The 27713-nt window shown below is 40.6% G+C and overlaps 1 protein-coding gene across 12 annotated transcripts in view; it reads right to left on the bottom strand.

The window, feature by feature from the left end:
* Positions 1–14855, bottom strand: part of NBEA (neurobeachin) — a 364492-nt gene extending 349637 nt beyond the window's left edge. For 10 of the 12 annotated variants that reach the window (XM_033146495.1, XM_033146496.1, XM_033146500.1 and 7 more), the window contains exon 1: positions 14469–14669. In XM_033146495.1, coding sequence (XP_033002386.1) covers positions 14469–14636 — 168 coding nt within the window. In that variant the 5' untranslated portion in view covers positions 14637–14669. Of the gene's footprint in view, positions 1–14468; positions 14678–14764 lie in introns of those variants that run through there. The other 2 variants (XM_033146505.1, XM_033146506.1) reach the window with 2 other exon arrangements.
* Positions 14856–27713: the final 12858 nt, after the last annotated feature.

Genomic DNA, 27713 nt, shown 5'->3' with positions numbered 1-27713 from the left:
AATCCTAACTAGCAAAGCTGCAAGAAAGTTAAGTTTGAAAAAAACTGAACCATATACCCGTATATACTCGAGTATAAGTCGACCCAAATATAAGCCAAGGCACCTAATTTCCCTACAAAAACCTGGGAAAGCTTATTGACTCAAGTATAAGCCGGTTCACCTTTGCCGCTGTGGTAGAGGAGGAGGAACGAGCAGCCCGAAAGCAGCCCTTTAGGCTGCTCCTTCCTCTTCCTTCTTTGCTGCTGTGGAGCTCACTCCGTCGCAAGGTTTCGAACCGCCATTCTTCTGATCAGCAAGCCCTAGGGCTCTGTGGTTTAACCCACAGCGCAATGTTCCCTTGTGTTATACAGAGAAGGCTGGGATCCTGTCCTGTTTAAGCAGGAGCCAGGGAAAGTGAGCACCTGTGGGGTTTTAATACTTCCTTAACTGATAGGCTTTCTGCCTTCTGGGGTCTAAAGTTTGCATTTATGTGAGCAGTTCAGGAATGGAACAAGCTGCCTGGGGAGAGTAAAGAACCGCCGTTCTTGTACACTTCTTAAGGAATGGTTGACTGGGGTGAGCGGGCGGCGGCACAAGCGGAGAGAAAGGGCTTCTTTCTCGCCGCCCCCACCGCCCGCCTCACTCGAGTATAAGCCGAGGGCAGCTTTTTCAGCACAAAAAATGTGCTGAAAAACTAGGCTTATACTCAAGTATATACGGTAATTTCTAGTTGGGAATCAGATTACCACTACTCTATTGCAAAACTATGGAAAAACTTTACTAGTGGGAGAGGTAGTTTATTAAAGACTGAAAATTGAAAAATCATATCTGTACTGGCATAGGTGTCATTTGCATTACACGCTCACTTGTTGGTTTCTAATAAGGATATTGAGGAGCTAGAAAAAGTGTCCAAAAGGGCTGGAAGGGAATTTGGCAACATTTAGAGCTTTTTAGTTTACTATAAAAAGTGGGTGAGGGGAGATATGATAAAGCTCTGTTATATTATGCATACTGTAAAGGAGCTAAAGAGACTGAGGGAAGTTTTTCTCTCCTCGTACTATAAGAACCAATGGTCATCTAATGAACCATCCAATGAAACTGAATGTTGCAAGATTCAGGACAGACAAATGAATTTTATTTTTTTTACACGGCACACTTGCTATCAAAAGATTTGGGTGGCTTCAAAAGGAGATTAGACAAATTCATGAAGGATAAATTCATAAAGGATATTAACAGCTACTAGTCATAGTGGCTACATTACCTCCAGCATTCTGAGATTCATTATTATGAGTAGGTTAGAAATATTATTAAATAAATAAAATCACAGGCAGTATGCCTCTGAATACCAGCTACTGTAGATTATGAACAGCAGAATGCTATTGCATGCACATCCTGTTTGTGGGCTTGTTACTCATAGGCATTTGACGTCTCATAATTTTGTTTTTATTGCATTTTTATTGCTTGTTTCTTACGCCCTATTTTATTGTATTACAGCTGGAATATGGAATTCAAATGATAATACAAAAATACAATATATATGAATTAAATGCAGAAAAATATAATTAAAATTCATACAGCATCTAGCACAGCCATTGCTACAACAGGCAGGGAAATCATTAAGTGTTCCACTGAGATCCCCAGCAATTTTCAAATGGTCCATGGCAGAAAAGGTTTGAGAACCACTACTCTAGAGTTCTAAACATAAAAATGCACTCAGGAGTTCCAATTTAGAGTTCTCAATGGGGCCTTCAGCAGCACAATCCAGCCTACAGAAGTAAGCTTTGCCTGAATTTTGAAGCAACAATGAAAACAGTTTTTCCCCAGGAAGAAAATGTTTTTGAGAATAACTGAAATATGTAAAAAATATTTTTGCACCTAGCCTAATCTTGTTTTACTACTTTAAGAATATGAAGCATATTGTGTATGAAATTTACTCAGAACAAAATTGCATAGAGTTCAATGGAACTTATTGCCGAGTATGTATATTATATATATAATAATAATATATGTATTATATATATATATAAATGCAATTTTATTTAGGAAAAATATTTTATCCTTCTCATTTATTTGTATGAAATATCCAATTAATTCATTAAGTTTTTAAATGCAGTGATACTGGTATCTCCAGTTAAAAGTAGTAGGTATCAAGTGATGTCGAAAAACCTTTACCTAAGAACATGGAGAGCTGTTACCAGTCTGAACAGACAGTACTAGGCTAGACAGACAAATAGCCTGACCTAATACTTGAGACAAGCAGATTTATATGTGAAAATGCAAGTACTCTTATCCCAAACCATTTGTACTGTGGAGAGCTGTGAAACTGAAATGTATTAATGCCTCTGATGCATTCAAACAGTTTTTACCAAACTAAATTATCCTGCTGTAAGACTAACTTTTTTAAAAGACTGGAATCAAGCAGATAAATTCATATAGCAGAACAATATGACTTTAAGGGAAACTTCTCAGATCTACTATGGTTTAAACCAGGGGTAGGCAAATGAAGGCCCGGGGGCTGGATCGGGCCCTATCGCCTTCTAAATCCGGACCACAGACGGTCCGGGAATCAGCGTGTTTTTACATGAGTAGAATGTGTGCTTTTATTTAAAATGCATCTCTGGGTTATTTGTGGGGCATAGGAAATGGTTCATTATTATTTTTTTCAAAATATAGTCCAGCCCCCCACAAGGTCTGAGGGACAGCGGACCGGCCCCCTGCTGAAAAAGTTTGCTGGCCCCTGGTTTAAACTATGGAGCACACTGGATATAAATTTATTGAGAAATTGCTGGAATAACAGTTTCATGTCACTGTACAACTGCATGTCTCTTTTTTTCTACCATTGAAGACCATGCTGCTTACATATTCACTTCTATGCCCCATATTTCTATATGCCAAAATCAGTCAGGTAATAGCAATTTATCAATCTCTGCACCGAAAACAGTCATTAATATTTTTTTCTTTACTGTTTTGTATCATAATTATTTTTACTAATCTCTTTAAGTTCTATATTTATGAATGTATTTTGTTTCTTATGGTCACATTATGAAATCCTGTAATTTTTCTCTATTTATGAAATAATGAAAATATATTTAAAATATATAATTACAAAACCTATCCAGTGTTAGATATATAGCGGCAAGTTGTGGCACTCCAAGAAAAAGGATAAAACAGAGGTTCCAACTTGAATCCATAAATGTTGTAGTAAGCAAAGGACAGGTTTTTATTTTCTTAACCTAAGAAACACTTGACAAAGCGGTAAGTTTCAGCAGGGTTGTGGCCAAAAAAATTACAATTTAAAGTAACAACTACCATATTTTTGTTTATGCTTAAAATCAATGGTAGCCAACATGCCAAAGAACATATTATAAATTCCCCTTCCCCTTCTCTATTATTTCACTTAAATTTCTAACTATTTTCATTTTGCACACTGAAAAACAAACAAAAGCAGTTTTTATTTTCTATTCTTGATTCCTTGAAGTGTTTCTCTCATACTTCTTCCCAGAGGCGTAGGTAGGAAGGTCAGGTGGTATCCGGTGTGGAAAATTTCTTGTCACCCCCATTGATTCCCCCCCCCCCCTTGCAAAAATGGTTTTACGTTATTTCATATTTTCTTACAAAGGGATAATAACAAGTAATAATAATAATAAACTTTTATTTATATCCCGCCCTCCCCGGCCAAAGTCGGGTTCAGGGTGGCTAACATCAGATATATAACATTGGTATAAAATCAAACAATAATTAAATTACCTCCTAAAAACATCTCAAAATCAAATTAAAGTCTAATTAGATGACTTTCCACAGGGTTAGGGCTGGGAACAGTAAGTGCTCCAATGAACTGAAACTTCAGCCTTCACAACAAAGGAAAACAGCCAAGTAAACAGCTATTTTGGTGGAGGAGGCTCAAGATATTAACCTTTGGAGCAGGCATTTTCCAAAAACAAGTTTTTTATGAACCGCCCTAGTAGGGCAGTAATTGTTCCTTGATAATTTGTCACCCCCTCCATTATGGAACATGGGGCGACCTGCCCCCTATGCCCCCCCTTGCTATCCCCCTGCTTCTTCCTCCAGCACTCCTTTCCTCTACTGCCTTACAGCTCTACCCAAAATATGTCGCAGATAAAATCTTCTCCAGATGGTTCACTTTATTTCCCCCTCCTGCAACAACAGGATAGTTATATGACCACAGTGGGAAAGACTAAAGAAATGGGGTCTCATCTGGAGCCCTTAAAATCAATGAAACCTTTCCCACTGGCTTTTACAGGAAATGTACTAAATGCATTGTTAAAAATCATAAATATTCTTGTAGGTTTTTTTATTTATTTCAGAATTTAATCCAGCTCAAAGATGGATTAACCATGGCACAATTCTTTGAACTATAGAAACAGAAGGTTTGGTCAGACAGCTGTTTTAGTTTTTAGTTGGAGATCATGCCCTCTCTCTATCTGAGGGCATAGTTCTCTGGATGAAACATTCATGCCCATCTGTCAGAATATTAAGAGTGCCAACTGATATAGCAAAACTATATTCATTCAAGAATTTATCTGCCTACAAGTTTGGATTTTAAAAAAATGCTAGAAACAATACAATGTTTTGTAAGGTCTTCCCTTGCCAGTGGAGCTTTAAGGTTTTTGTTTGAACAGCAACCCTGTTCTGCAATGCTTCACAAACATCTTATATTTTATTTATTTAAAACATTTATACATTTTAAGAGAAATGCTGTAGATTAGGATTACAGCATCTGATTTGCATGCAGAAGGTCCTAGGTTCCAGCTTCTCAACACTGGGCAAGGACTCTGAAATCCTGGAGAGCTGCTGTCACTTAGTATGAACAATACTGACTTAGACAGAGCAATTGTCTTATGTATAAGGCAGCCCCTATGTTCCTATGTACCCAGCCTTTCAGTCCTAAAAACATCCTCAAGGTTTTAAAATTAAAACACATGCAATAAAAACGGAGTATAAAAAAGACCATTAAAACAAAACTCAGCACATTAAACCAAAAACACAGCAGGAACAAAATTCAGCACAGACTGAACACCTGGAGATGTGAAACCATATTAACAACCTCTAGTGCCCACAATTTATTTCTCTCCCTCCCCTCAAAAAAAGGATTTAAATTGTCTGCCTGCGCTGCTCCTCCATGTACTCATGTTCCTTGCTAGGCCAATTCTGCACGTGCGCTCACACACACACCTGCCTTCCAATTGCATGGCATGTCTTTGGATTGCTTGGAAGTAAGAGAGAGAGGTGAGGGAGCTCTGCCTCTGTGCGTATGTTTCTATATACTGTATTTTCCGGTGTATAAGACGACTGGGCGTATAAGACGACCCCCAACTTTTCCAGTAAAAATATAGAGTTTGAGATATACTCAACCGCAGATTCTCCACCCGGCGTATAAAACGACCCCCGACTTTTGAGAAGATTTTCCTGGATTAAAAAGTAGTCTTACATACCAGAATATACAGTAGATAGGGGAGATTGGAAGGAAGGTAGGGTGTCCCTGAAGAACAGGTAGGACCATGAGAGGGATGTGTGCACTGGTTTGTGAATGGATGGATAAAATGTAGAGTACATGTATGTAAAAGGTTGGGAAGTTATCCTGAAAAGGGAGAGAGACAGATTTGAGGAATGACTTTTAGCATTTCTAGGAAGCTGAGGGTAAAATGCCTTTATAAAAACTACTCAATGTTGTTAACAATGTAGAAACATTTAAGACAATATTTAAACTTAAATCAAAACAATACAACTACAATGAAGAAGTTAAAATCAGAGGAGAAACCAGCAGCAAAGATACAATTAGACGAATAAGGTTACAGCCTAACAGAAAATATTGACGAAGAAGAAGAGTTTGGATTTGATATCCCACTTTATCACTACCCTAAGGAGTCTCAAAGTGGCTAACAATCTCCTTTCCCTTCCTCCCCCACAACAAACACTCTGTGAGGTGAGTGGGGCTGACAGAGAGACTTCAAAGAAGTGTGACTAGCCCAAGGTCACCCAGCAGCTGCATGTGGAGACGCGAACCCGGTTCACCAGATTATGAGTCCACCGCTCTTAACCACTACACCATGCTGGCTCTCTTCACATATATTAAAACAACCATAAATGTATCATTTAATCAAGGATATCTGCTTCTAACATAGTTATATAATATCTATGTATTTTATTCAAGTGTCAGGGCCAAGAGAGTCCACTTAACTCTTCATTAGGACACTGTAAATAAATAAAAACAGTTATTCCCCCGTATAAGTTTAACAAAGACAGGCAGATGTGAGACTTGCTCTAGACATCTTTCTTCCTCTGATGTTCCAGCTGTGGGCTTTTGTCAAAGTACTAATAGGCTCCAAAATTCTCTCAACTAAACTCTGTTATCTACCAATATATTTTTATGTGTTAGTTTCCTAACAAACACCAGTAATTATAAAGCAAATAGCACTAATCTAAGGGCCTATAGGGAAATGTTTCAATAAAAGCCTGATGATATTCCTGCTGAAAGAAATTGTCCTCCAACTTGGCATTTGCAACCTTTTATTTAAAAACATTGTTTTGAATTTTAACTTATTGTTGTATACTTTTGTAATGAATGACACTACAAAACTTTGTGCTGAAGAGTGAAGTATTAAATGCCTGCATAGTGTATATATATGGAAAAAATAACTCAGAACCCAAACCAATAGATTCAAATTACAAGAGAAATGGGTGCAATTTACAAGAAAGAATATTCCGACTAAACATTAGGAAGAACTTTCTGATGGTAAGAGCTGTTCAACAGTAGAATGGACTACCGCAGGTGATTGATTCACCTTCTTTGGAGGTTTTTTTAATAGAGGTTGGATGGCCGTATGTTAGGGTTTCTTTAGCTGTGCTTCTTGCATTGTAGAGATTTGGACTAGATGACCCTTGGGTTTCCTCTTCCAACAGTTCTATGATTCTAACTTCAAGAAATAAGGAGTGTTTATCTGCTTCCAGATTAATGCACACTTCATCAAAGATAAGAGAATTAACTTTTTTTTATTCATGAACTCTTAGACAGGTTCCCATTTCTATCACATGAGGCTCCCTGGCATTAAAACATGTCACACTTAAAACAACACACACACAGTACAATTTCTGGCTGCTTAAAAATTAATGCTGCAATTCAATGCACACTTACTTGGAAGTAAGATGTGTTGCACTCATTACCAGAGGAGCAAGCTCCAAATGCATTGTTTACAAGCCAGCTGTTGACAATATAGTTTTCCAGCATAACCCTTAAACCATCTGTTCACCATCTGGCATAATTATTATATAGGACTGCCCGCTTGTAAATCTCCTGTCATTTCCATTTTAAAACACTGGCTCATCAGCTGATGAGTAAGGGGTTAAATCATGTTGCTTTGGCTGCATGCACCAATTCTGTACTGGGAATAGGCATACAAAGCAAATGCAGCATTTAACTCCAATCATTTGGTTGCATCATGGGTGATATCAGTTGATGGTTTGGGGGAAATGGCCTCACAGGCCAAATTGGACCTACTGGCAGGTCTAGACTGACCTACAGATAAGACGTTCCACTTCCCTGTCCTAAGAGCTCAAGGTGGTATACTTTGTTCCTCAATGAGCTTCATGGCTAGGTGAGTATTTTAACTAGATTTTCCCAGTTCTAGCCCAATATTCTAATTATACTACACAAGCTCCCCTACTAAATATTACTAAAATAATAATAATAATTAGACAATTTAAGCAGTTCTAAACTTTTTGGGAGGGGAGACTATACAGATGATCTTTAGTCTCCAAATTTATAAACTCCATCATCTTCCAGAAAATCCATGAAAAACCTAATTTGAAATTTCAAACACTCTCTGTCCTTATGTTGCTTGTTTCACCACTCTCCTATTTAAATAAAGCAGTAGCCTGTTACTTAACAGGATATGTTACTTCATAACTGTCAAGTATAAACATGTGAAATGCTATCCAGTAGAAACTAATCAGTTACACAGAAGTAATTTACTACCAATGGATCACAAACCTTCCCAAAATCATTTTTTTTTAAAACAGGATGTTTAATTGCATGTGCTGCTGTGTACAAGTGTTCTTACTCCTACAAGTGCATTAATAAGCTTTCTCTATTGTGAACATATTTTCTATATTGCCTCAAATATGTTTTGTTGACTTTTAAACACATCTTAACCTATCTTTACTATGAATTGTCAGTTTTGAAAACTACTTTGGTTTCATTTTTAGAAGAAACTGAACATTTCAAGCTACTTTTGAAGAGACTGTCAAATGGAATTCATGTCTTGTTAATACGTCCTCAGTAAGTTATACAGGCTTTGTCACTTCTTATTCATGCTCTATAGTTCAGTTCTCGGTCAAATACAGCATAGAAAGTGGCTGTTTGTGGAAGAGGTACTTAAAAAATGAAATCTTTATAGTACAAAACTGAAGTCATTGAATACTCAGGTTTATATTTATTAAATAAAAAAATCATATTTTAAAACATACTAAGAATACATGTAAGTTTTGATTATTTAGATGTTTATATGATGTGAAGTATTCTGTATCTTTTGGGGCACAGAGCATCAACTTTGTTTGATCAAACTAGAAAACAAGGTGCAAATAATATGAAGAGAAATCATATGTTACTCTGAAAAGAGAGTCCTATTGATGCTGGGGGAAAACCTGACAGCCCCTCACTAACAATAAATTAACTATTGACAAAAATGATTTTCTGGGTGTGCTACAGTATTTGTAGTCATAGTCCATGTGGATTCTTCAGGAGACCCCTGTGGTTGCCAATGCCTTATCTCTAGGTTCTAAGTGGCAGAGAGGCCGTGCTGCAACCAAACAGGAAGTGACTGCACAAGACACCATCAAGCATTGTATCCCCGTGGCAATAATGGCCAACATAAAGGGAAATTAAGAAGGAACTAAGCTGGGCACCCTACCATGAGACAACATGGAACTGCTTCCAGCCCATATTCATTTTGGATGCAGGACCCTGTATCATTGGGGAGTTAACCCAGTTTATTATGGGATGCACACCTTCAGTTCTGTCCTAAATAGGGCCCACAGAGAGGTTCACAATCAACTATTTAAAAATGAAATAGCAGCAACAAAAACATCAACAGCCAGACACAGTACCAGAAAAGGTATATTCAAATAAAGCTTTTGCATGATTGCATAAAGGGAAGTTGTTTGCTGGGTCTCATGGGACAATGCATTCTATAACCTATTCACTATTCATCACCTTCTGCAACTCAGAGTGGTGTGACATGTGGCAGGACTTTCCTGCTGAATTGTGTGATCAGTTTCATGAAGGAAGAGCTGGCATTTCAGATATCTAGGTTCCAAACATGCTGACATTGAAAGGTTTTGAGATCTGGAATATACACGTGGACGTGTTTTTCTAGTAGCTATGCTAGCTGCTTGCAGGAAGGGTGGAGGGTGCTGCTTTCACCGAATATTAGCGTAACAGCATGCAGAGAGTAAGAAAGAGGAACTTGGTCATTTGGTGCAACTCTAGTTAGTTGCAACTAAACATGAACCACTGTTCTAGGATTCCAACTATTATGTAACCTTTTTCTAGGTTTAGCGTATCTCTGTTTTTCACATGAGACAGGATTCATGTGAGTAGGTAAAATGCCACACCACTCTCTCACTATCAGTCCTACTTAGACAGCTGTTTATCATTTTTGTTGTTAGTTCTGAAGGTCAATGGTTTAACTAATTTCTTGGCCAAACTGCGGGAGGCAGTGGAGGATAGGGGTGCCTGGCGTGCTCTGGTCCATGGGGTCACGAAGAGTCGGACACAACTGAACGACTGAACAACAACAACAACAAATATTTTCCTCACACTCAGATTGGAATTTCACCTTAACATTCTTAGGCCCATGGAAATCTGATCCCTCCCCTTTACCTTTATTTGATATAACCATAAGCCAAGGCAATAATATTCACTTCAACCTGGAGACCACTGAGTGTTCTGATTTCGAAGCCAGTTGTTGGGTTCATGATAAACCTTTGCTTTAAAGCCAAACATCATCAAAAGTTTAAAGTAACAATTAGAAGTTTCTGTCCCATTTCCTTCAAACCTGGGCATGACATGGGCAGAAATAAAGGATGAGGCCTGTTGTTATTTAAATACCTCCCTTGAAAGAAACTTTTCCAGAGAAGCATTACAATAGAACAGAAACCAGCTGTTTTAGATACCTGCTACAACTTTTGTTTCAGCAAGCCTACCCTGACAAGTAAACAAGTTACAGTATGTATATCTGTATTAAATTTACGGTTTTTATTTGAAAATCAATGCAGTAATTGTTTTATATTGTTCTCTGTACATCACTTAGGGATTTTCCACTAAAACCCTTTATAAATTCTTTTAAATAAATCAATGCAATATAATACAATAATATTAAAAACATAGATAATAAATCAATAATGCCAAATCAGTATTTTGGCAAACAAGTATAAACCTCATGAAATAAAAAGGAATTAGTTCATTATTTGATCAAAAATAAAGATTTAACTTTTCCTAAATGATTTCCACAGATAACACGGGTCTGATGTTGCTATGGCTGTGGACAGCATTATTTTAATCAGCTATGCATGCACAAACATTAACACTGGAAGTTTCTTGGTAATGGGAAGATGAAGCTTGATCTGTGATGTTCTGCAGTTGACCAAAATCTAACCAAATTCTGCAAACGTTACCCAATCCTGTAGAAACCTATGAGCACAGCACTTCTTTAGCACAAGAACCTCAATTACATAATTCTACACAAATATCTAATTACTTATTCACACTTTTAAATGTGAGTACTATTTTCATTAGTAACAGGAAGAAATGCCTAATGGCCCAATACACATATAGCACCATCAAGTGCACACACATTTAAATGGTTTTCCTACGTTAAAGGAAGCAGTGAGTGGGACAGGATCAAACCCTTTGCAGAAAAACCACCAATAATAATACAACTACAGTACAGTGATAGCTCGAGCTACAAACGCCTCAGGTTACAAATGCTTCAGGTTACAAACTCCGCTAACCTGGAAGAGTTACCTCAAGTTGAGAACTTTGCCCCAGGATGAGAATGGAAATCGTGTGCCGGCGGCACAGAGGCAGCAAGAGGCCCCATTAGTGAAAGCACGCCTCTAGTTAAGAACAGTTTCAGGTTAAGAACAGACCTCCGGAACGAATTAAGTTCATAACTAGAGGTACCACTGTATTCACAATTTAGTAACTTAAAGTATAACTGAACACAAAATAACAAAAAAAATTATGTAACTATTTTTTTAAAAAAACATGTCTAGGTTTACTGTTAAACAATGCAGGACACATTTTCATATTTAAATATTAATCTCTATACTACTGCACTCTTTTCAGATCTTCACCATCACACACAAGAACCATTTTTTACATAAATCTTCAAATATAGTTCAGGTACTTAGCAGAAAATGCAATGCAATACAAATCTAAAGCTTTGGGGGCAGCTTTAAACACATATGGAAGCTACAGTTTAGGTTATTACTATAAGGACACTTGTACTGACTTCAGTGAAACTTGGAAGTGTTTGGTATGCAGGTGTTAATTTGAGTCTTTTAACTTTCAGATCCTCTGTCACTACAATCAAACAGTTCATAAACTTTGCTCTCAAATGCCATTACATTGTTTCCAGCACATAATTAGGTGGTCATTTTTTCACACAAAATGAATTGTGAGAACTATTTATCAGGTATTAATGTGATATAATTTTTTTTGGAAGACTAGTCCATTATCAATTCCAACAATAACACTTCAGACAGAGTACTTCAGAATTACCACTATGCAACCAATAAAATATCAATATACAATTGTCAGATAAACAAACACACAGGAGTATCTTTTAATCATTCAGTCACATAAGATAATGATTCAGTCATCCACATTACAACTACACAAAACCCACTTAGCCTGACTACCAGTCTTTCCCATTCTCAAGCTTCTGCCTATCTTGCCTGCTTCCTCTAAGTAAATATAAAAGAAATTAATTTTATGTAAACAGCATGAAAACTGAATTAATAACACACCAGCAATAACTTTTTGCTGCTGCTGGAAATAGACCACTATAATTTTGTTTTCTAGTTTTCAAACCAGAATGTATTTCCTCGCAAAGTATTTATGATTCTTTATAGCACACCTGAAGCTGTGTTCTTCACAGGTATTGACTGTACCAAAAGGGAAACTACACAATGTTGTCTCAATTTTCTTTCCTGTCCCATCTTGACATTTGCAGGAAGTAATTCTAGTATAAAATGCACTGCTATCAAAACAACTTCTGAACTTTCCCCTTTACTTGAAATGCATCCTCTGATTTCTAAATATTTATAAGCAGTGACAGAAGACACTCTCCCAAAAAAACTAGTAACTGGGTTATGAACATATAAAGCATTTCTTGACACATCAACAGGTTCTCAGATGTTTAATTGCCAAAACAAAGGATGAAAACAACAAAAGAAAAGAAAAGGATTAAGCACCTTGCCTTCAGGGCATGATCTCCTTGAAACTGCTCAATGAACTATTTTTCTGTATTACCTTATTCCACTGCTACGTTGAAATAAATTAAAAATCACTTTAAAAACACCAAGTTACAGCAACTTAAAAAACAGGTGTTTTATTAAAAAGGATAGCTTTCAAAGAAATGGATATGAATTCTGAGGAACCATTCATGTTTATCATTATTTACTCAGCCCCCTCATGACTCGAACAGAGCTTTAACTCTTGTGCATTTACAGTATTGCTCAAATGTTGTAACAGCCTATCTCTAAACATTTGCAGCAGTTCTACCATTCTGTTAGGCTGGGCGAGTGGTAAATATTTATTAGACATAAAAATGACATATTACTTCAAAGTGACCAATGTAACTATATCACAGGTCCTGCTTTTGCCTACAGGTTAGCATACGATGGTTAAAACTTTGTTACAAAAGCATTTTAAGGTATCTGTCATGTAGCAGCTCTCCTCCTCATTTTATATCCAGAACAGGATGTTTCCATTCAACTGTTCCATGAGCTTTGCTGCAGCAAATCTTGCATTCAGGAGAGGCATCAAATCTCTCATAATTAAAGTGATTCATTTCTATACCCAGTTTCCTCGCTCTCTCGTGTAGATTTCTAAACCTCTAACGTAGGTAAAGCTAAAACCTTGCCATACAGCTCTGCAATTACCGTAATGCTTGCACTGCAAAGTGACCATGAACTAATTTAACTTTTTGATGCAATGGCCTGTAGGCTACGCAAATAAAGTTTTTTGTTGTAATTTAACTAACATGAAATGTTTTTCCCATGTATTGGGAGCAGCACAGGGGTGGTGTGTGTGTTTGTGTGTGGAGATCAGCACCATTTAGACAGACAGCAGGCAAGAAAGCTATTTCAAACAATAAAGGTGACAGTGAAGCTACCTGGTGTAACAAAGTAGTAGAAGCTCACCCAATCAACAGATTGTAAGACAAAACCTCTCTTCAACATGTCAAACCCAATGGGCTGCAAGGTAATAGGGTTAAATCATTCACACATTTCAGCAACAGAGGAAAGACGCCATCTGGGGCTATTCTTTAATCTTATACAATTAAAAATAGATGTACTATCAAATCCCGCTGCTTGGCAACAGACTGAAGTCACAAGACTATCTATGAACACCTAAAGTTGAGAATAATTAATACAATTAAATCCACTTTTTCAGATTAAGCATTTGAAGAAGCACGGATTGGAACTGTATGGGCCTATGTGACCGAGCAGTATTCCATACACTCTCCTACTCAACAACAAAACAAGAAAGTAAACTAAAAAGGGCCAGGAGTTGGACAGAGAGTGAGTACAGGTCATAAGCACAAGGTGGAAATGGAATCTGAAGGGAGCCTGGTACAAAAGCTGGCAGGAGGAAGGAAGTCTCCGTTGCTACCCCCCCAAAAAAAAAAAAAATCTGTGGTGGAAGAGAAGTCATCACTAATTAACAGTAAAGAAAAGGTATTACTTCCGGAGGTGTGGGATTTATCTGCCTCAGGCCTTGGGAAGTGTCACTAGGTGGATATGAGAAACCTGTCAGGAGGAGGCACCAGGGATGCCATGAGTAGCAAAGTGGGCAGGAGCTTGTTAAGGAGGGCAGAGTAGAAGCATATGGCTAAAGGGAGCTAGCTCTCCAAGGACCAGCAAAAGATAAAGGGAGACCTCCCAGATTAAATGACAAAGTAGCTCATGAAGAAAGCCCCTCCCTTCAGTTTCCATGTTGGGGAAGAGGATGGAGAGGGAAGGCAGATCAGGAAGAGAACAGGCACCTGGACCAAAAAAAAAAAAAAGGGAGGGGGAGGGAGCAGGAAGGAGCAGTTAGAGGACACAAGAGTAGTTAAGATCCTGCATTAGGGGGGAGTCTCAAGAGGGGGCGCCTTTTGGGGGGGAAGAGAGAAGAGAGGCAGCCCCGTCCCCAGAGTTGTTCCTACACAGGAGCTGCGGCAGGGACCCCCCGCACCCCTTACCAGGTTCAGCACGGTCTCCACGATGTCCCGGTTGCTGACCTCACCGACTTGGATGAGTCCGATCAAGACGGCGAATTTCATGCGGATGTTGCGGATGGGCACGGATGGGTTGATCATGCCGGCGGGAAGCACCACGGACCCGGAGCCCGACGCCCGCAGCTCCCCCATCACGGCCGCCGCCGAGCCACCTCCACCACCACCACCACCACCTCCTCCCGTCGCCGTCGCCGTCGTCGGTGCTAGTGGCGGTGCTGCTCCTGCTCCTGCTACTCCCGCAGCGCCTCCAACTCCTCCACCGCTGCTGCTGGCCCCGACAGGGATGAGCCCCGCCGGCTGCGGCTCCGGCCCCGACCCCGGCTTCTCGCTCGCCATCTAGCCCCGGCCGCTGCCAACACTACCTGCCGCCGCCGCCGCCGCCGCGCTCCGCCCTGGCCGAGAAGCTGCGCATCCACCGCAGCGGCAACAACCGCAGCAACAGCAGCAGCAGCAGCAGCGCCCGGCGGGGCCGCAGGGAGCGGACCGGAGCCTCCGCCGCCGAAGGGCCGTCCCAGGAGCCGCTCCCGCGCCCGCCTCTATAATGAGGGATTATTATGGGCGCCGCTGCCCCGTTAGCCGAAGCCGCTCCTCCACCGCTTCTCCCCTCACGGAGCCACAAAAGCGGCCGAGACCGGCAGCCGGCCGGGGGCTTGCGCGCTGTGGGCCGCCGGGAGAAGGCTGCGGGGCGGCGGCGGTGGGCTGGAGATGGGTGGACAGCGCGATGGAGAGCGGAAAGCTCGCCCCGCAGCCCCCGCTGTTGTTGTGGAGCCGGAAAACGCCGCCACAGCCGCCGCCGCTCACTCCGCCATGTTGCCGCCCCCTGCCTGCGGTAGCCGCCAGGGCGCCTGCGCTGCGGAGCCCGTGGGGGGAGTGGCCGAGCTCCCTCAGCAGCAGCAGCAGCAGCCCCTGGTTGTTCGCCCCGCTCCTCCTTCGCTCACTTTCGCCTAAAGAGACTCCGGGAGAGGAGGCGCGGAGCTTGGTCGCCGCTGGCCCAGGCTTCTCTTAGCCGCGGCCGTCCACCTTCTCGGTCTTGGGAGGAGAAGGAGAGGGCGGCGGCAGCGGCAAGACCGGGGCTGTTGTTGCGACTGTGAGGGGAATTGATTACACAGCGCGCGGGTTTTTGTTTTGTTTTTTGCTTCCTCCGCCCGCCACAGACACCCCGTCCTACTCTTCTTCTCTCCACAATGGACACAGCGAAAGGCGACAAGACCCGCGGGCACGAGGATGCCCACAGGACTCCGCGGCGGGTCCCTCGGAAGGACCGCGGGCCGGGTGGATGGGCAGGTGTTCCGTTCGCGCCTCTCCGCACACCGCGCGCGCCGGCGCCTGCTGTCTCTGGGAATCCAGCGGCCTGCCAAAAAGCGCGGGATTCTGCTGCAGCCGCGAAAAAAGTGCTTGTGGAGAAGGATGCGTTTGGTTTTACCGTAGAGGCTTCCCAAACCTACCATCGAATGACGGCTCGCATCCCTGTCTGAGAGGACTGTACTGTAAAACATCATGGTGGCTTTGGGCTGGCAGCGCACGGCTTCCTTCCAAAACCACGGTCCTCCCAGTCCATGGTGCCGCCAAGGTCCGAGCCGTTATTCTACATTTTTTAAACATAGGATTCCCCACAAACCAATTGGCACTTGTGGACAGCAGCATAAAAGTCATGCATCCATTGTGGCAAGGCCATATGCAACTGAGAGGCATGTATGCTGGTGGATTCTCAATATGGTAGTGTGATAGTGTTGTCATCCGTCTCTATTGGCTCCAGCATTTAAAAAAAAAAAACACCCCACACAAAACAAACTAAAGCTTGCTCATACTGCAGATGTGGGGAACATTGGGTACTCTGGATATTGCTGAACTACAACTCCCATCAGCCCTGGCCATTGGTCATGCTTGCTGAGGCTGATGAGAGTTATGGTTCAGTAACATCCATGTGCTAAATGTTCCCCACACCTTCATTTCTGGGTTACAAAAACACAGATATTTGTGGGTTATAGTCTAAAGTCCACCCCAAATCCACTATTGAAACACAATTTGCATCTATTTCCAGGGGTTACATTGTGGGGGGACAGCATAGGCATGTGCGGCACATTTCAATAGGGTGTGCACTGAGGGATTTATTTATTTATTTAGGTGCGCATTTATTGCATACAAACTCATACTCAAATCATAAAGGGTATTATTTTTATGTCTGCGACAAATCCTGTAGAGGTAAAGAAAAAAGATGCAACTACAACACAATTGGGTCACCTTACCTTCAATGAAAGGTTAATGTTGGGGGGGGCCTTTAGCTTTACAGATTAATTATTATTATAATTATACCCTGCTCATCTGGTTGGGTTGCCTCAGTTATTCTGGGTGGCTTCCAACACATATAAAAGCATAATAAAACATTAAATAAATGAATAAAGAATGGCTAGTAGATGACAAAAGGCATCTGAACAACACTGAATGGCCTTGAAATAAATTAGCCTTGGTGGTATGTACCCCCACCCCCTCCACTATAGCTATATAAATGTAGTCAATTCATTTAACCTAAAGGGCTTTAGGAAAGCTCTTGGATAATTACATACTTTGGAATTACATGCTTTTGAGGCATATAAGCAAAGGAGAAGCAGGACTGTGAATGAAATGAGAAGGTTGTAAATAAAAAAAAATCAGAAATGTGTCCAGACATTCTAGGCTAGTGGCCAGACCATCAGCAGCTTTTACTTACCATCTTAGAGGCCCCTTCGACGCAGCGGCATGTCAGATTCATAATGTGTCAAGAATAACCACACCTCCATTTTCTGTATAAGTTCCTATTAATTCTTGCTTCAAGAATGAACATTCTACTGCTCAGCCTGCAAATGAGCTGCCCAGAGCTTCATTGACATTGATTCTGCCAAGCCTGCAAGTAGGTCCAAAGAGGCAGAGTAAAGGCAGATTTCCAGACACATACAACAAACCTGAATAATGACTTATTCACATTTTTTCATTCTCTTTTCTCCACGATAAGTCATGCTAACTGGCATGTACACTATTCTATACCTGTTAATTCAGAAACTATGCTAAATTAGTTAACACTGAGTTTATTGGAACTTGCTTCCTACTAAATGTGCTTCCAGTACAGAACTCATTTCAAATTGACAGCCTATGTATTGTAAACATGCAGTCATTTGGATTCATATGGCTCCAAATTGCCTGTAGGACAGAGAATGAGAGGCCATCCTTTTCCAATATTGGACATCCTTGCCTGCATAAAAAGGATTGGGGAAAGTTTCTCTTTGATGTATCTATGGGCACAAAATGTTGTCATCGTACTTCATAGTGAAGATGTTCCAGAATTCTGATTATTTTCCAGCTCTGTACTACCCTTCTGAGATGTAGCAACCAGAGCAATAGAAAAGTGTAAGCTAGTAATGTTTGAGCAGGTTTGCTTTGCTAATCTTACTATTACTATGGAATAAATAACAGATATAATCAAACCAGTAAAAGAACATCAGAAGGGCCTGCTGAATTAGGCTAAAGGCCCATCTGTTCTAGAATCCCTTTCTCATGTGGGCCAACCAGATGCTCAGGGGAAGCCTGCAAGCCCAACCTGAGCACAATAGCTCACTCCCCAACTGCAGTTTCCAGCGACTGGTATTCAGAGGTGTCCTCCAACAGTAGAGATAGAACTTAGCCATCATGGGCAGTACCCATTGACAGCCTTATCCTCCATGAATTTATCTCATCTTTTAACACCCATCCAACTTGGGTGGTCACTGACTTTTAAAACCACCTGAGTTTATTATCTCTTGTGGGAGCACATTCCATAGTGTAACATATCTTCTTTGTTTTATGCTTAAGAATATACCGGTAATCTCTTGTGTCTTTTAAAATCAATTAAAAGACCTTGCTATTGCTGCAGAACTAGCTCCAGTTTACGTTTAAACAATTTAGATCCAATTTGTGTCAATATTCACAGAAAACTGTGATTTTTTTTTTTTTTGGATTAATCATTGCCAGGATGGCAGTGGAGGGCGCTGTACTCTGATAATTCCAGCACTATCTGGCAGGGCTACTACAGAATGTGGTTCTAAGGGTACCTCTTCTCTGCCTTGTGCCATTTCTCTTACCTCCCATGCTATTTTACACCTATCTGGAGTGTATGGGCTAGTAAACTCCAACGATGCTGATGGTAAGCAGTCAGCTGACCATGGACTTGGTATTCTACCTGTTCTGATTAGGGCTTCACTTCTCCTTAAGGGTTTGTAGCTTGGAAATGCTTTTAGATTTAACCTTGCTTATGGATGCCCATGGGCACATGAAGCTTGGAGCACCTTATACCTTGTACACCCCTCCTAAATATAGGAGTTGTCCATGTACTGGACAAATCAAGGTTAGATGTATTATATGTGGGAATGCCTATAAAAAGTGATTAGAAAAGTTCAACTGCTTCAGGAGACAGCAGCCAGATTATTAACCGAACCTTCCTTGCTAAATGAATTTCTTGGATATTGAAACTGGCTTCCTGTATGTTTCCTGGCACAATTCAATGTGGTGTGTTTAACCTATAAAATGCCAAATAATGTATAAAAAAGAGCAGAAAACTAAAGGAACAGCAGCAATCAAAAACCTCTCAAAACAGATAAGTGTTGCATCCCTTCCAATGAAGCTGAATGTTGCAAGCTTCAGGATAGACTAGGGTCACATCCACACCATGCTTTTAAAGTACCCTTATTCCAATTTAATAGCCATGCCCACCCCCAAGAGTCCTGGGGACTGTAGTTTGTTAAGGGTATCCTAACAACTCTCTTTACATGCTACATAATTAAGCTGTGGAATTCACTGCTGTGAGATATAGTGAGGTTCCCCCAACTTTAAAAGTGGTTTGGACAAATCCATAGGCTATAAGGCTATCAATGGATATGATGGTTGTGTTCTGCTTCCACAGAAGCCATAAGCCTCCGAATACCACTTGCTAGGACTCCCAAATGGGAAGAGTGCTATTGTCCTTGTGTGCTGCTTACAGGATTCCCAACGTCATCTGGTTGGCTACTGTGAGAATAGGATGGGCCTTTGATCTGATCCAGTTCTTGTTATGCTCTCCAAAAGTTCCAAACCTCTCTAGGGAAGCAATTTTACAGCCTTGAAACATTTGCAGTGACGGCCCTGCTTTGTGTTAACCAACTGAAGTGAACCTATCTACCGTATACATAGCCCACCCAGTTTGGCATATACAACTTGGTCATCAGTAAACTTTGCCTAGGCATTCATTGAAAGAAGCAGCATGCTTCCTTTTAGCCTACAAATTTTCAGAGAGGCATACACTTGCTTTTACTTTCTGATTTCTCAAAAAAAAGTGATCCTCATACCGGTAGGAGCTGAGTCTGTGTGGAGCTTCTGGGTTAATTGCTAGTATTCTTTCTGTTGCTGACACAAAAACCAGACAACAGCTTTGGGTTTTTTTGTTTATTGTTTGTTTGTTTTTAATGTGGGCTTTTTTAGTGGTCTCTTTGATTCAATGACTTTCCTAGTCCTGAGGGGAAAGCAATTCTCAGTTAGTCCCAATACTACCACTTCCTCATTGGAGCTTGTTGTGCTCATCAAATATTTTCTGCATAGCTGAGGTAATTTCAAAATCTTCAAACTTTTAAGTGAGATTATAGGCTTTTTCAGCCTTGGTAGAAATCCACTATCATTTCTGAGATATGCAATGTTATATTACCAACATAATGCACTGCAGCAAAAGCATTTAAGTCAAGTAAGAACTTAACTACTAGAGTAGTTATTATCTGTAATCAAAAAGTCTCACAATGTGCAGAAATTCTTTTTCTAAGACTCCGACTTGGCATCACCATTATTAGACAGAATCCAAAAGAACAAATTGTGTTGCTTCCATTACTTTTACCATTTTCTTTTGTCCCCTGTCTGTGTAGTAAAATATATATATATATCTGTAGGTGATTTTGAAATGTTTTGAGTGAATAATTTCCTATGCTTTTATTTTATGATATCAGTAATTTAGTGAAAGTGATGACAAAAACTGAATTATAAGGACTGCCTGAACCAAAATGATATACTGCTGCTGTGAACACATATACTGAGTATTGCTGTGGTGGTTAAGAATAAATTGCAGCAACCACAAATTATTTTTCATTAATAAAATAGAACATTATTATTGTTTAGTCGGGTTTTTGCTAGGTTCTGTTCATAAAGGGTTGTTACAACTGATGGATGCATATACTTGAGAGTAAACAACGATGCTTTGCAGTCTCAATGAGGCAAAATGGACATTCTGTTCCTCTTTGAAGGTTCAGCACAAAGAACCGGGGGAGAGAGGCAAGCTACAGTAATAACAACAATATTATACTATTTTGGCCCTTCTTGTTCCATCTTCACTCACAGTATGTAATAGCATTCCACAGTGAGATTTATAGTCCATTGTGTCACATTTTGGCCTCTAGCCTATCACCCAGACTAGTGTTTGATTTGGTAGTTCTTCGTACAACTACTGGTCCTAAATCAAGAACAGATAAAAGCATGGGCACAGATGATCAACTGATACCAACCAGTAGTTCTACTGGTAAAATAGTTTTTAGTTGGTAGGCAGCAAGGCAGCAAGGCAGGGGCAGCTCCATGGCAACAGGATAAAGGCAAGTCCAAGCTGTGCATATCCCACAGAAATGTTCAAGTTAGTGCTGTGCTGAAAATTTTCCCCTCTTTTTTCCCCTCTACCGTTCTTCATCAATCAATGATAAATGGAATTGCATTTTAAAAGTATATAAGGGAGAGAACATTTTGGGAGGAAAAAATAATGGGTGGTATGCAGTGTTTTGTTGCATTAACCTTATATCAAGCTGGCCAATGCTTGAATTCTGCAAATCCACTCTTGAGTGGCCTGCATTCTGCAGCCTTCCTGGGAGCTCACATTTCCTTTAAAAAAGTGGGTTGGGGTATTATTTATGAGTTTGTTGTTATTGTTCTTGATACTAATTTTTGTATGTTTATATTTAGATCTTATTATGATTTATATGGGAATTGTTTCAATTTGGTTGTGTACCTATTGATGTGTTTTATGTATTGTTTATGACTGCTTTTGTTACACAGTAAGCCCACAATTTATGCAGGAGTTATGTTGTGAGGATTGCTTCCAGAGCCAAAACAGCAAACACATGGGGTTCAACGATGGGTGGGATTGGCAAAGTATTTTTTTCAATGGATGCCCACCCCTTTTCTGTTCCCCTTTTTATTTTTTGCCAAGCACGTGAAGCTCCATGTGCACAAGCATGTAACTTGTGAACTTACTGTATTTGTAATTATGTATTTTTTATGTTGTAAACTGACAACAATTTTATTACTGATATGCCACCAATCTGACTGGGTTGCCACAGCATGGTTTTAACTATGTAATGGTAAAGGTAAAGGTAAGGGACCCCTGACCGTTAAATCCAGTTGTGGACGACTCTGGGGTTACAGTGCTCATTTCGCTTTACTGGCCAATGGAGCCGGCATTTGTCCACAGACAGCTTCCGGGTCATGGCCAGCATGACTAAGCCACTTCTGGCAACCAGAGCAGCGCACGGAAACACTTTACCTTCCCGCCGGAGAGGTACCTATTTATCTATTTGCACTTGACGTGCTTTTGAACTGTTGGTTTGGCAGGAGCAGGGACTGAGCAACGGAAGCTCACCCCATCGTGGGGATTCGAACTGCCAACCTTCTGATCAGCAAACCCTAGGCTCAGTGGTTTAAACCACAGCACCACCCGCGTCCCTTTAACTATGTAAAGGAGGCATACAAATAAAGTGTGTGTGTGTGTGTGTGTGTGTGTAAAATTCCTCAGGTAAGATTTATCATAAGCAAAGGAAACATACTGTGCACCTGACAGCTGTTCCTTAAAAAAAAAGTGAAGTCTTTTCCTTTTTAAAGAAAGCAGTGCAGAAAGTTAAAAGGAACAACTTTCTTTACAAACAATAACAGTGAGAACATCAATCTCAGGTGCGCAGTAGCCAGCCTCCCCAGCTTTCTGAGGTTCAATTAAAGCTCCAGGAAGGATGTCTTGAGGTAACTTCTCGTGGGGCTTTTTCAGATCATGAAGCACAGGGCAGCTGCCCAGGGAGGCTGCAGTGTGCTACACACACCACCCATTGCTACCTCACAAAGACAAAGCAAAACTCAACCCTACATCCACCAAAACACTGTAGAAATGTGAAAGCTCCCAGGGAATGAAGGAGAAAAATGAAGCCAATTTAATGGAGAAGTCTTTTGTGAAACTGGAGGAGAGGCTTTTACACAGCACTAGTTTAAGTTCATGGGGACAAGTCAAGAACTGGGCATATATGCAAATACAATTTTCTTAGCAAAGGAAAACATGGTCAAACAATCATAAAATGTGTTTATGCTTAGAGAAGCTTACTTGCATTCCAGGAAGGGTCCAATTTATTTATTCGCATTTACTAAGACAAAATGTAGTTCAATGGGGCTTGAAGTAGTGCACACACACCGCAACCCACAATTTATTGCAGTTACCATTTGAAAATAAGCTGAAAAGCCACAATTCAGAATCAAATCTACCCACCGTTCAAACAGAACCACAGGGCAACAGATACATAAAATGATTTTCTGTTGAGAAAGAAAATCAGCCTGCCTCCTAAGTATTCAGCGTTGGTTGCACATAGGTCTCTTGGGTGAAGTTCCACAGGACATGTATTCCATTGTTTCTTGTGTAATGATGTATGAATCAGTAGTGTGCCTGTGCAATTAGGATTGGAAGCAAATGCTGAAGGCACCGGTGTTAGCAACCACTCTACTAACTGGTGGGTTCCAGCAATCACCCTGACAAATGCTAACAACAACAGCTGGTTTAATGGGAGCAACACGGAAGCTTGTAGCCCCCGAGGGGGTTACGCATAAGAAGTGGGTTTAAATTACAAGTCAGGATACAGCAGGCTTCTGTGCCTGCCAGTTCAACAGTAGGCCTGAACATGTTCTCCCATATATCTAGGGATTTTACAACAACACCAGTTTGCTGCCAAACTGCTAATAAGGATCTTCTGCTTAGAGTTGAAGCAGAATCTGCAGTGGTGCCTCAGCAGCCTTCACAGACCTTTTCCTAGGCTATAGTCGTTGCTGGTCACAGTCACACCATACATTTAAAGCACCATTTTTACAGTCGCAGAGAATCCTGGAAACTGAATTCATTAAGGGTGCTGACCTCACAGAACTACAATTCCCAGCACCCTTAAGAAACGTCCGTTCCCAGGATTCTTCATGACTGCTAAAGTGGTACAAATGTGGTATAAATGTGGTGTGCATGTGACCTCTCAGCAACATCTGGAGAGCCACAGGTTCCTTATTCAGGTCCTAGATGAAGGAGCCTCACCTCACTTGACGTGGTGGTAAGTGTCATACAACTTAATTAAAAGCATACAATGATTCACCTCCAACTGTCATAAGGCAATTAGTCTTCAATTGCAACTACTATTGTCACGCATTTGTTTAGTCAAAGTGTCTGCTAAGCACTGTGAGCTAAACAAAAAAACTGATACAGAGGCCTGTGTTGATATAATCCATCTTCGATTATTAAAATGAGATATGCATAAACCTTGTGCCCCTGTTCACTACTCCACCCCTCCTCATTTCTCAGTGCTTCACTGCTGAATACTTCCTGGGTTAATTAACCATACTTTCCCATTTTGTCTGAACTGAGGAACAATGGATAGTGAATTTGGAGCAGTTAAAATCATGTGGGTTTTTTTAAATAAATAAATAAATCCTGGTTTGTTCTGAACCTGATAACTACAGTCTCCTGGTTAACAGGAAACAATGGTTAATGAATCCCAGAGGTCTTCAGTCATGGCACACCAATAAGGGGGAGGAAAGGAGTAGGCATGGAGCTCATAAATATCTTCCCTGAATAAACTGAGGTATGTCTGGACTGAATCAATCCCTGCTCAAAGGTAAATTGAGTCATGTTTATAGTAACATTCATATCAGTGAGTCAGTATAGAAATAATGGGTTGCAAATGTAGTACATATTATACTGAATAATATAACATACAGAATTCTGAAACATTCTCTCCAACATTCCAGTAATTAGTGTTTTTGAAAATAAAGTTACATTTGCTATGAAAAAAACTTCAGCTTCTTAAAATAATCAAATTAGCCTTCTTTATGAGCAAGTGCATTGTTTACATTTAGCTACAGAAACAGGAAGGAATTCTTTAGAAACATTTTAAAAATATATATGCATATGTGTTGCAAGAAGCAGGAAGCAATGCAAAACAAAGTCATATGCTTGCCTTAGCCATCCCCCTCCCCCAATAATTACTATAAAATTATAACTACATTGAAACATCATATAGTGTGTAACTGGAATTTAAGAAGTTCGAACAGTCTAGTTTGTATTAACAGAAACTTGACCACTGACCTAGAAGGCTTTAAAAGAGGATTAGACCAATTCATGGAGTATTGAGCTATCAATGGCTACCAACCCTGATGGATAGGTTCGTCCTTCGCTATTGAAGCCAATATGCTTTTGACTACCAGTTGTTCGAAATGGGAGAATGCTGTTGTGCTCAGGTCCTTCTTGTGGGCTCCCCATAAGCATCTGGTTGGTCACAGTGGGAACAGAGCAGTGGACTAGATGGACCATCATTCTCTTCCAGCAGTGCTATTCTTACATTGTTATTTTAGGACTTCGTTGTTTTTGAGAAACTGCAGGACTGTGATTATAAATTGCTTAGAAGCATTTGCTGTTGTTGTTCAGTCATTCAGTCGTGTCCGATTCTTCGTGACCCCATGGACCAGAGCACGCCAGGCACGCCTATCTTTCACTGCCTCCCGCAGTTTGGCCAAACTCATGTTAGTAGCTTCGAGAACACTGTCCAACCATCTCATCCTCTGTCATCCCCTTCTCCCTGTGCCCTCCATCTTTCCCAACATCAGTGTCTTTTCTAGGGAGTCTTCTCTTCTCATGAGGTGGCCAAAGTACTGGCTGCCTTTAGAAGCATACTCTCATAGAATTGCAGAGTTGGAAGGACCCACAAGGAACTTCTAGTCCAACCCTGTGCATTGTAGAAATCTTTTGCTCAACACATTTTATGTGCAAATGCAAGAGTTGCTAATTAAGATCATTATAATTCAGCCCCTGGAGCTGGCCCTATCTAGTCCATTAAGGAGAAAGGTTATGGACCTAACTCTGCCCTTGGTAGCCATCCATCTCCAGTAGTGAACCACAGGATTGGATTCCATACCATATCAATATTGGCTAAATAACATGTCTGTTAAATCAAACATAATTAAATAGCATCTAATTTGAGCATGGACATATTAAACACACATAAAGTTTTATTTAATATGGGTGCTTTAGTAAGAATAACAAGGCATTTCAATCCACACTCTAATTTCCGCATTGTATGTCCCTGGACTGCGTGCCTAGCCTAACTGAACCTACTTTTGACAACAGCATTGTAAAAATTAAACCAAACCAGGCTTCTGAACTGCTATTCCTTCAGGACCTATCTTTCAGATTGCAAACAGCGAGACAGAGTTTCTAGGCACAAAACAGTTTTGAAATTAGCTGCGGTATCTTGATTTTGCTTTTCAGAGGCCATCAGATAGGAAGAAGCTGTGCTTGGATATGAGTACTGAAGATGGTGATCTGAATGAATTTGCACAAATTAAGGAGCCTTATCCTGAAAGGTACTCTGATAGTGCATGCATATTTACATTATAAAACTGTGGCCTGTGTGTGCATATCAGGAGATGTTTTTGGAGGTTTCTACTGCAGATGATCACCTGGGGAAATGAGAAAGAAGCCAGGGGAAAAGTTAGAGTAAAACCCTTCATGAAATCCACAGAATGCAGAAGTAGATGTGCATTTGGTGGGGCTTTAGCTGGTTTCTTTCCAATATAAGTGGCTTTTGGAAGTTCAGAAGAGTCATCATTGTGGTACCCATGGGCATCAGTGTGCCAACCATTACCTTCTATTGGGCCCATAAAAGGTCTCAGTAAATATCTGCCCACCCACCCCCTTAAAAAAAATCCACAGTACATGAGAGACAGTTTGCTCTTCTTCTTTAATTTGTGTTTGCAATGGCTCAGTCTTTCCTACATTGAACATGTGTCCTCAGAGAGCACAGTGGTGGCTGATGTGGTTGCCTGGTTTTTATTTAGTTTTTATTAAGGGAGGGAGTTGATGGAGTGTATGTTAAAGTTATACATTTGATGAACATAAAATGCTGTATTTAAGTGCATTATGGGTTTTTTCAAATATCGGGACAGAACTGGGTTGTTGTTGTTTTACTTGTTGTGGTAGGCAGTCTTGTGACTGCATCACAAGCCTTAGATCTTCTGACTCAACAGGAGATCTGAAATCCAAGTACTGTACCTGCCTCTCCCCCCCCCCCCGTGTGTATGTATGTAAATGAGACTGTGTGCAAGACAGAGAGACACAAGATACTGAGTTTCCAGCATGCAGAGGAAGGAGAGAGACACATTTTTATTTTAGCAATATGTAAAAGCTGTTAAAGTTGCTTAGGTTCTCTCTGGGACCAGAGGGAGAAATACTTTATGGAACTGAGCCATTGCAAGTTTTTTTTTTTTTTTTTTTTTGCATTGTATGGTATATATTTTTGTTATTTAGTATCATTTATGTATTTAAGACTGTTTTCACCTGCAGCAAAGCTTGAAAACTCATTTCTTGTGGTAAAGAAAGTTTATTTCTGCACATTAGGGACAACTCTAACAGGAGGGCATGCACTGACCATTTTGTGCTCCTGTCTCCTGCTCTTTTAGATGTGTCAGCCATTTTTTGTTATGCCACACCCCATGGCAGCCATTTTCTGACTGGTGCCCATGACACTTTTTCAGAATTCTGTGACTCTGTTGACTCGGAAAGTTTGGCAATCCTGGTTCAGAGAGTACCTCCAATTTTGCAAAGATGCCAGATGCATGAGTGTGCTTTATGGGGAAAGAGCAGAAGGCGGAAGAATGGGGAGAAAAGGCAGCCATAGGAGAAGCAGCAGCCCTGTTTTGGAGAAAGTGGGAACTCATTCCCTACTGCTGGATGGTTTTCTTGACATTGGGCTTCCTCATAATTTGGCAGGAAAAGGGTGTGTCTGAGGAAACACATATGCAAAGCACAGGAAGGAGTCCTGTGGTTAGAGATTGAAAGCCAGAAAATAAATCTTCCCCTGGGCTGAAGCCAAAGGCCCCCAAAGTCCACTGCTTAAAAAAATTTCCTGGGAA

The sequence above is a fragment of the Lacerta agilis genome, chromosome 4 (genome assembly GCF_009819535.1).
Source record: "Lacerta agilis isolate rLacAgi1 chromosome 4, rLacAgi1.pri, whole genome shotgun sequence".
Classification (NCBI taxonomy): Eukaryota; Metazoa; Chordata; class Lepidosauria; order Squamata; family Lacertidae; genus Lacerta; species Lacerta agilis.
Note: the sequence above shows the minus strand (reverse complement) of the source record. Positions and strands in the feature narration are given on the sequence as shown.